The sequence below is a fragment of the Corylus avellana genome, chromosome ca10, assembly GCF_901000735.1.
Source record: "Corylus avellana chromosome ca10, CavTom2PMs-1.0".
In the NCBI taxonomy this organism is placed as follows: Eukaryota; Viridiplantae; Streptophyta; class Magnoliopsida; order Fagales; family Betulaceae; genus Corylus; species Corylus avellana.
The window spans coordinates 1,170,675-1,181,332 of record NC_081550.1 but is presented as its reverse complement, the minus strand read 5'-3'; the positions used below and the strand labels follow the sequence as shown (position 1 = coordinate 1,181,332).

Below are 10,658 nucleotides of genomic sequence, written 5' to 3'. Positions count from 1 at the left end.
CATTCAGTCCGACCTTACAAAAATCAACATCATTAGGCTTGATTAGGATTTGCTATATATGTTAGAATGAAAATTTTCAACTTTCTACGGTTGTTTGCAACTTCCATGCTGTGAAACTGGCGTGATTTTATTTGGTTCGGGGCGCGTGTGATAAACCAATGCAAGATCCTCTGCTAATTTAAAATGAATTAATTGCATCAAGAAAGTTATTCAAGCTAGTTCTCAACTTTGCCAATTAATTATAGTTGAATAAATCGTCAAATTGATCTTACTTTTTGCTTGGTTTTCTTGCACCACATATCATGGTATTGGGGACTGGGGAGATAAATAGTTGGAGTCCCGTGTGAGATCATATTGAATAAGTTAAAATATTAATAAAATGATTAAATTTTTCATTTACTATTAATTTAAACTTTTAAAATAAGTGATGATTTAATAAAGAAGGATTGTCTCCTTTTTGCGCATGCCATAAAAGAGGGTGGACTTTGTGAATTTGGTCCCTGTTTGTTGCACATGGTGAAGAAAAAAAAAATTTTAGAGGTTTGTCTCACCATTTGTTGTGCATGCAAGAAAAGATGAGGAGTTTGTCCCCTTTGCACATGGTTGAAGCTTCAGCTTATAGAAAGAAAGAAATTTAATCACTTAATTATTATTTTAATAGCTTGTTCAACATATATCAATTGGTTGAGAGTTCAAAATCTTCTTTTATTTCTCATTTTAAGTGAAATGGAGAGGAATCACTTCACCATTAAAAAAAAAAAAAAAAAATTAAGATCAATGAAAAAAAAAAAAAAAAAATTGTTTTCAATGCGAAATGAAACGTTGACGAGGACGGAGGGAGAGACCAACTTAAATGCAATACAAAAATATCTCTCTCTCTCTCTCTCTCTTTCTCTCTCGTGTGATTTGTGTAGACTATAGAGTATCCATTCATCTGTTTGAGGATATCACTAATATTGTTTTTTGTTTTCTGTAAATCTCCTACACAAGAACCCACAAATTAGGTTATGGGTCTAAACAATTTTTTAGAATCACGTTTGCGAAAAAAGCCAAGTCTTACTTGATTCGTGTGGTGGGCACCTTGTACGAGTTTAGGGTTTATCCTTTAAGGATGTGTACACAAAGTAATCATGTCTTAAAAAATTTCCTGTCATAAAAAAATTTTTAAAAAAAAATGCAGAAATTGACGGAGCCAGTTAATTACGTCATGAAGAATTATTGCAAGATTGAGTAACTAGCTACCACATAGCCAAAGGAGTAGTCATTTAAATTTGAGTCAAGCTAAGCTAAGTGGAACAATGTCTATAGCATTTTATCTTCCGCGGGTTATTTATCTTTTATTTTATTATCTAGTGGTAATTGATATAAGGTGATGCAATGAAGCTTATTTTTATGATGAATGAGAATAAATTTAGGTTTTACTAAACTTATTAAGAGATAGAAATTTGTTGAGGTGTAATTTTTCTTCCTTTTGATAGTGAGATTCTACCCAACATTATTGATGGCCAAGGATACATTGTTTAACATAAACTTTATCTTCAATTTCTTATGAGAAAACTCTCTAATATAAAGTATAGCAGGATTTCAATTGCCAAATTTATTGAAAAATATGTGGTGCAAGTAAGTCCTTTAGATGCTTTTCAATGCTAGTTAGTCAAGACAATTGACAAAGCAGCTGGCCATATTAAATTCCATTACTCGCCAATAGCGAAGGGTTCGAAAGTGACGCAGCACAAAAAAGAAAAGAAAAGATAGATTTATATTGACTAGAGAGTCTCACCCGCCAATAATAGAGTTTAACAGAGTCTTATTATCCAACAAGAGGAATCACACCTTAAAAAGAGAAACCTCATCTCTAACAAAAGTATTCACCCAAAAAATATATATATTTTATTCCAAAATATATAATTTTTCATTCATCTCTAAATTGTTACAGTAGTTCACTTAAATAGATCGACAAAAACTCTAATCTTAATTGACTAACTTTGGGCTAAGTTCATTATTAAATTACAAAATAAATTAAAAGATAAAAATTAAATACTCATAACCAAAATAAAATAAAACAAAAAAAAATCTGATTCTTCATTTTTCATCCTTCATGATGAAGAGTTAATCAATTCGAAGAGGACAAGGTTGCTTCTTTCCACTTTGTAATGTTCATGTTGAAAGCTGGCATCTTGATGATTTTTTTTTTTTTTTAATGAGAATCTTGTCAAATTTTATTGATAAAAAATCAGGAACATAAAGCTCTTACATAAATTATAGTAAAAAACTATGAGGTTACAAAATCATAGATACAATCCGAAAATTCTTATAATCAAGTATTATCTATGACTTCTTCTGCTAACCCATATATAATTACAGTTATGAAACAGATCTGCTTCGGACAGACTAGATCTAACTTTTAAGACATGGGTAGCCCAAATTTTCAAACTTTATTTTCCGGCCATGAGAGATAATCCCCATACCAATCTACTCCTCATCGGCTTAAAATGTTAGGAACCAACTCACATCCTCGACCCAAAGACTAGAACACAAATGACAAAAAATCAAAGCTAAAATCTAAAAAACAAAATCCCCAATACAAACAGCAGCGTAGGAGCACGGCATTATAAACATTCTCGAAAAGACACGCCTTGGCTAGTGAAAATGAGTAGATCTGAGTTTGAAAAACTAGATCTAAATGTAAAACAAAATTGTCAAAAACGGAGTTTGGAAGAAATTACAGAAAAAACACGGAACACTGCTATCAGGGAAAGAGGGACAAAGAGAAAGAAGGGGGAAGAGGAAAACCGCGTTGATTTTTTAAAAAAATTGGCATGCATCTTGATGACTTATGCAAGAGCCATAGTCAAAAAAGAAATTTCGTCTTATGTTTTAGTGGTGCGAATTTATTGAAAAGTTGGCATGAATAAATCAACCGTCAGTGGCACGCGCTGACGAATTCATGAAACATCCTTAGTCAAAGAAAGAAGAAAAAAAACCTTTTGAATGGGAAAGTTATATATATGTTCTTCCAATTACCGTAGCTGCAAAGTTACAGAGATCTATACAAGGTGTACTTCATTTCTCTCTTTTTTCTTTTGATATGAGTTATCAAAAAAGAAACATGAGAGATTTGGTGGCTCATCATCTCCTCTTCACCTTGTTTCTCTTCGGCATTTTGGCTGCAAATCATGCATGCGACCAAAACGACCAGGTCTCTCTCTTGTCCTTTCCCTTCAATACATCATCTCCTCCATTAAATTGGTCTTCTATTGATTGTTGCCGTTGGGAAGGTATTTCTTGTGATCAAAACGGTAAGGTCACCCGTATTTGGTTACCCTCTAGACACCTCAAAGGGAGTGTATCTCCCTTTCTTGGAAACCTCACAAGGCTCACTCACCTCAATCTCTCCCACAATTCATTTTCGGGAGCCGTCCCTACAGGATTCTTTTCATCCTTGAATCAACTCAAGATCCTTGATTTGAGCTACAACTATCTGGGTGGAGATATATCATTGATGTTTTCATCTAATGGTTCTTCTACCGGTTGGCCAACCTCCATTCAAATACTTGACATGTCAAGCAATAACTTCAATGGGATGATGCAATCTTCATTCCTTCTACGGGCATGGAACTTGATCAAGCTCAATGTTAGCAACAACAGTTTCACGGGTCCTATTCCTTCCTCTCTTTGCATCAATTCTCCGTTTGTGAGGCTCCTTGATTTCTCTCATAATCATTATAGTGGCCAAATTCCTAATGGACTTGGAGGATGTTCTGAACTAGAAGTTCTTCGAGCAGGTTTTAACTCTCTCTCTAGAGTGCTCCCTCATGATATACATAATGCGACAAGGTTGGAAGAAATATCTTTACCTTCAAATTATCTTTCAGGACCCATTAGCAATGACGTTGTGAACCTTACTAAACTCACCAACCTTGAGTTATATGGAAATAATTTTAGCGGTAAATTGCCTGTCAATATCGGAAATCTCTCCAAATTAAAGTATCTACTCCTTCATATGAACTTCTTAACAGGTTCTTTGCCTCCATCTTTGATGAATTGTACTAATCTCTCAAAATTGAATCTATGGTTCAATTTTTTTGAAGGAAATATCTCCACCTATAATTTCTCTAGTCTTCATCAACTTTCTATACTTGACATAGGCAGAAATAACTTCACAGGTAGCTTGCCAGTAAGCCTTTACTCATGCAAGTCCCTAAGGGCTATTCGACTTTCTCGAAATCAACTAGAGGGACAAATCCTGCCTGAGGTACTTCAATTGAAATTCTTATCTTTCCTTTCCCTTGGTCACAATAGGCTAACCAATATCACGGGGGCAATCCAGATTTTGTTGCATTGCAAGAATCTCAACATAATCTTCCTAGAAGGAAACTTTCTGCACGAGAAAATGCCAGGTGATGACCTTGTGGTTGGTTTTGATGGATTCAAAAATCTTCGAGCTTTAAATCTTGCTGATTCCCAACTAACTGGTCAATTGCCTATATGGTTATCTAAGCTTAGGAATCTAGAAACCCTAGATCTAAGTTTCAATCGTATCACAGGTTCAATTCCTGATTGGTTGTCAACTCTTCCGAGACTTTTCCGTTTAGACTTATCTAATAACCTCATTTCAGGTGAATTCCCAAAGGAATTTTGTTTATTTCCAGCTCTAATATCTCCAAAGGCTCCAAGAGACGATATTTATTTGTATTTGCCAATTTTTATCATTAAAAATGGTGCACTTCTTCAGTACAATTCTCTCTCAAACCTGCAACCAAAAATATACATTTCAAACAACAATCTTAGTGGCAATATCCCTATTGAGATTGGACGTTTGAAGCAGCTTCATATGCTAGGTCTTAGTCATAACAACCTCTCAGGCAACATTCCAAACCAAATATCTGAACTCACAAACCTAGAAATACTAGACCTATCTAGAAATCAATTGTTAGGAGAAATACCAGCATCCCTGACTAGTATGCATTTCTTGTCTAATTTTAGCGTTGCAAACAATAATCTCCAAGGACCAATACCTTCAAGCACTCAACTCCAGAGCTTTGAAGCCTCGGCATATGAGGGCAATCCTAGACTTTGTGGTCCACCACTTCCAAATGGGTGTGTTGATATTGTTAGCAGCAAGGTTGACAAGGACATTCAAGATGATGAAAATTGGCTTGGAATGCCATGGTTTCTGGTTAGTGTGGTTCTTGGCTTCTTTACAGGCTTTTGGGGAGTCTTGGGTTCTTTACTTTGTAACTACAATTGGAGAGTCGCTTATTTCCAATTCCTTGACAATGTAAAAAAGAGGCTCTATGTCACACTAGGAATGTGTTTCACTGGATTGCACATAAGGTTATGAGTGTATAATATAATCTTTCTTGGTGGCTCTAAAGTCTATTATCGATTTGTTTTCCCAAGTTTTAATTTGAAAATTTTAGTTCTCATGCTTTCAAGTTGTGTTCAATCATCAATGTGAGTTCCCCTATATTAATCTGTCTGTCAACACAAAATTATATATCCACTTTCTGAAGGAAATGTTTAACTCTATATATATAAGGTTATGAGTGTATAATATAATCTTTCTTGGTGGCTCTAAAGTCTATTATCGATTTGTTTTCCCAAGTTTTAATTTGAAAATTTTAGTTCTCATGCTTTCAAGTTGTGTTCAATCATCAATGTGAGTTCCCCTATATTAATCTGTCTGTCAACACAAAATTATATATCCACTTTCTGAAGGAAATGTTTAACTCTATATATATAAGGTTATGAGTGTATAATATAATCTTTCTTGGTGGCTCTAAAGTCTATTATCGATTTGTTTTCCCAAGTTTTAATTTGAAAATTTTGGTTCTCATGCTTTCAAGTTGTGTTCAATGTGAGTTCCCCTATATTAATCTGTCTCCGTCAACACAAAATTATATATCCACTTTCTGAAGGAAATGTTTAACTATATATATATATAGGAAATGTTTAACTATATATATATATATATATATATAGATTTTCTCAAAATCAGTTTGAAGGAAATATCCTCCAACTCATTTAAAATAGTGTCAATTGTATGTTTAAAATTCACATTAAATTCTTAACATCGTTAATAGCAGTTTACTAACTTAGACTATATTTAATGTGCGTTTTAAATGTTTATAAACACTTGGTACTATTCTAAATGGGTTGGAAGATATTCCCTTTGAACCGGTTTAGAGGAAATTTCTGTCTTATAATATATATTATTCTTTCCCTTCAAAGTCGTTCTCTCTTTCAGTTTGGACAAATTTTTTTATTTTATTTTTTTCAAACTGGGTTATCTTATTCTTTCTTTCAACCATGGAAGTCTATTTATGGACTCAATTGAGATCAACAAAGTAAGGTGGAAAATTACAATCACCAAGCTTCTTTTTTTTTTTTTTTCTTTTTGACATGTCCACACAAGAGGGGGAGGGTGATTCGAACTAGTGATCTCCGCTTCATTAGGCATGGTCCCGGCCGATTGAGCTACCTCTTGAGGACACCAAGCTTCTTGTTGTAGGCATAGGATTATTACCTCATTATTATCATTTATGAGTTGTAATCTTATTAGGATTAAGGATATAATTTATTATGAGAAGTCTTTTTAGAATTTATTCTGCCTTCTCTTTAGAATTCTTCTCTCTTTTCTTCTAGACAACAACAAGAAGAACTTCAAGATCTAGATCTTCTCTCCTCCCCTTTCACAGTAGCAGTGCTCGGTGTCTTATTTGTAGGCTCCACCGGTCTCCGTTTCTGGCGGGTTGCTTTAGATCTAGTTTGTAGATCTAAATCTAGATCCAAATCTTGTCTCTTCAACCTTAAATCTAATTGTCTTCTTTGGCCAATGTGTGTCTTCCGAAGGGATGTCTACGATGCCGTGCTCCTCCGCTGCTGGTTGTGGGGTTTTGTTTTTTGTTTTTTATTTTGTTTGTCCTGGCCTTCGGGTTGAGGATGAATTTGTTGTCTTGGTCTTCGGGTTGAGGATGAATTTGTTGTCTTGGTCTTCAGGTTGAGGATGGAATAAATTGGTGTGAAGGCTTAATTCTATCTCACGACTAGATTTTTAGTTTCTAGTTATTTTTTATTTTTGTTTTGTATTTGGGCTACCCATGTATTAAATCTAGTCTACACAAATCTGTTTCTTAAATGTAATTGTACATGAGTTAGCGGAAGCTTGAAGTCATTTTTATGACTTTGTAACCTTCATAGCTTTTTGGCTATGATTTTTGAGTTGTATGCTCTATGTTGTAAGAGCTTTATACTCATGAAATTTCATTAATGGAAGTGCCATATTAAAAAAATAAAAAAATAAAAAAATAATAATTCTTTTACCCATATTTATCACCTTTTATTATCTCATTATTTATTATATAAAATAATAAAAAATGGTTAATAATGAAGTCATAAACGTTGATATGGAAAAAAATTTATCATTTAATTTTAAAATAATCATGCTGAGGCGTCTCCAAGAGGTAGCTCAATCGGCTAGGATCACACTTTATGAAGTGGAGGTCACTAGTTCGAATCCCCCTCCCCCCTCTTGTGCGGACATGTCAAAAAAAAAAAAATCATGCTGAGGCTAAAACAGTAACGTGTGATGCACTGTATAAGACAACACCAGGAGCCGTGGGTTTGACCGTTTGAGTCCATGAACGATTTTTGGACATATCAGCAGACTTACTAGAGATGACTCGAAGAATAGTGTCCTTTTATAAATAAAATTTGAGATAATTCGGTATGTTTATTGTTGGGCCCGGCCTAATAACCCGAATACTCAGCCCATCTACCAATAAATCCGGACTCACGATCACAATAGAAAGTGAAGGTTTGACTTTTGAGGAGACCACAGCAATAGTCCTTTTCAATGCTTGATTAATTAGTCGAGATATTTGACGAAAAGAAGCCGGAAATTTTGAATTTAATTTGTCGCGAATGGTGGGTGGTCCAAGGCACCAAGCGTTAGAGGAAAAGTGACGACGTTTACCAATGCAAAAAAGGACAAGGTTGCTTCTTTCCAATTTGTTGCTGCTAGATTTCAACGTTGAACTAATGGTCTAAATTATAAAGACCGTCAGTAGGTGGGTATTTGTAATTTTCATGTTGGAGAGTGGGTCTATTTTGTAGATTGCAGGCACCTTTGGTGACTTTTGCAAGATCCTTTTATATATATGTGCTTCCAAATTAACCATAGCTGCAAAGTTACAGAGAGCTATACAAGTTGTATTTCATTTCTGTCTTTCTTCTTCTGATATGAGTTATCAAACAAGAACCATGAAAGAGTTGATGGCTCATCATCTCCTCTTAACCTTGTCTCTTTTTGGCATTTTTGCTGCAAATCATGCATGCGACCAAAACGACCAGCTCTCTCTCTTGTCCTTACCCTTCAATACATCTTTTCCTCCATTAAATTGGTCTTCTATTGACTGTTGCAGTTGGGAAGGTATTTCTTGTGATCAAAACGGTAAGGTTAACCATATTTGGTTACCCTCTAGACACCTCAAAGGGAGTATATCTCCCTTTCTTGAAAACCTCACAAGGCTCACTCACCTCAATCTCTCCCACAATTCATTTTCAGGAGCTCTCCCTACCGAATTCTTTTCGTCTTTGAATCAACTCAAGATCCTTGATTTGAGCTACAACTATCTGGGTGGAGATATATCATTGCTGTTTTCATCGACTAATGGCTCTTCTACTGGTTGGCCAACCTCCATTCAAATACTCGACATGTCAAGCAATAACTTTAATGGGACAATGAAATCTTCATTCCTCCAAGGAGCATGGAACTTGATCAATCTCAATGTCAGCAACAATAGTTTCACGGGCCGTATCCCTTCCTCTTTTTGCATCAATTCTCCATTTGTTAGGCTCCTCGATTTCTCTCGTAATTATTATAGTGGCCAAATTTCTAGTGGACTAGGGAGATGTTTTAAACTAGAGGTTTTTCGAGCTGGTTTTAACTCTCTCTCTGGATTACTCCCTCATGATATATATAGTGCAACAGGGTTGGAAGAAATCTCTTTGCCTTTTAATAATCTTTCGGGGCCCATTAGCAATAACATCATGAACTTTACCAAACTCACGAAGCTTGAGTTATATAGCAATAAATTCAGCGGCAAACTCCCTGGGAATATCGGAAGGCTCTCCAAATTAAAGGACCTACTCCTTGATACAAACTTCTTAACAGGTTCTCTTCCCCCATCTTTGATGAATTGCACTAATCTCACAAAATTGAGTCTATGGTTCAATTCCTTTGAAGGAAATATCTCCACCTTTAATTTCTCCGGTCTTCATCAACTTTCTATACTTGACATGGGGAGAAATAACTTCACAGGTAGTTTGCCAATGAGCCTTTACTCATGCAAGTCCCTAAGAGCAATTCGACTTTCTCGAAACCAAATAGAGGGGCAAATCTTACCTGAGATACATCAATTGAAATTCTTATCTTTCCTTTCCCTTGGTACCAGTAGTCTAACCAATATAACAGGGGCAATCAAGAATTTGATGGGTTGCAAGAATCTCAACGTATTAATCCTTGCTGATAATTTTAAGCATGAGGCAATACCAGGTGATGATAAAATGATTGGTTATGATGGATTTGAAAATCTTCGACTTTTGAGTTTTACTCATTGCCAACTAACTGGTCAATTTCCTATATGGCTAACTAAGCTTAAGAAGCTACAAGTCTTGGATCTAAGTTACAATCGCATCACAGGTTCAATTCCTAGTTCCTTGTCAACACTTCCAGAACTCTTCCTATTACAGTTGTCTAATAATTTTATTTCAGGTGAATTCCCAAAGGAACTTTGTGAATTGCCATCATTGCTTTCAAAACAAGATAGAGCTCTTGTAGACCATCACAGTCTAGATTTGCCTATCTTTATTTACATAAATGGTATCTATAGCCAATACAATTACCTCACCAACATGCCACCAACAATATCGGTCGGAAACAACTGTCTTATTGGCAACATCCCGCTTGAGATTGGTCATTTGCAGTTGATTCATATTTTGAGTCTTGGCCATAACAACTTCTCAGGCAAAATTCCAGACCAAATATCTAAGCTCACAAACTTAGAAAGATTGGATCTCTCTGCAAATCAATTGTCGGGTGAAATACCAGTATCACTAAGTAGTTTGCATTTCTTGTCAAAGTTTAGTGTTGCAGACAATAATCTGAATGGACCAGTACCATTAGGCACTCAGCTCCAAAGCTTTGGTGTCTCTGCATATGAAGGCAATCCTAAACTTTGTGGCCCCCCACTTCCAAATGGGTGTGCTGATATTGTTAGTAGCAACATTGACAAGGACATTCAAGATGATGAAGATTGGTTTGGAATGCCATTGTTTCCAATTATTGTGGTTCTTGGCTTCGTTACAGGCTTTTGGGGCGTCTTGGGTCCTTTACTTCTTAGCTACACTTGGAGAGTCGCTTATTTTCAATTCCTAGACAATGTAAAAAAGAGGCTCTATGTCACACTGGGAATGTGTTTGACTGGATTGCACAGAAGGTTATGAGTGTATCATCTTCTTTGAAATTACATATTGCTGGCCGTGGCTCTAAAGTCTATTACCAATTTGGTTTCTCATGCTAATACTTGGCTATTATTGGGTTGTCGTTTCATGGACAACGTAAACCATGGGTTCAATGTGCTAATAGCAGCCTG

The 10,658-nt window shown here is 35.5% G+C and overlaps 2 protein-coding genes across 2 annotated transcripts; both read left to right on the top strand.

Moving 5' to 3' along the window:
• The first annotated feature begins 3,109 nt into the window (after window positions 1–3,109).
• Window positions 3,110–5,344, top strand: LOC132163705 (receptor-like protein 2). The gene has a single exon (XM_059574076.1). The coding sequence runs from the start codon at window positions 3,110–3,112 to the stop codon at window positions 5,342–5,344; it is 2,235 nt and encodes a 744-aa protein (XP_059430059.1).
• A 2,900-nt stretch (window positions 5,345–8,244) lies between these two features.
• On the top strand, window positions 8,245–10,509 carry LOC132163703 (receptor-like protein 2). The gene has a single exon (XM_059574074.1). It carries the CDS (start codon window positions 8,245–8,247, stop codon window positions 10,507–10,509), a length of 2,265 nt encoding a protein of 754 aa, XP_059430057.1.
• Window positions 10,510–10,658: the final 149 nt, after the last annotated feature.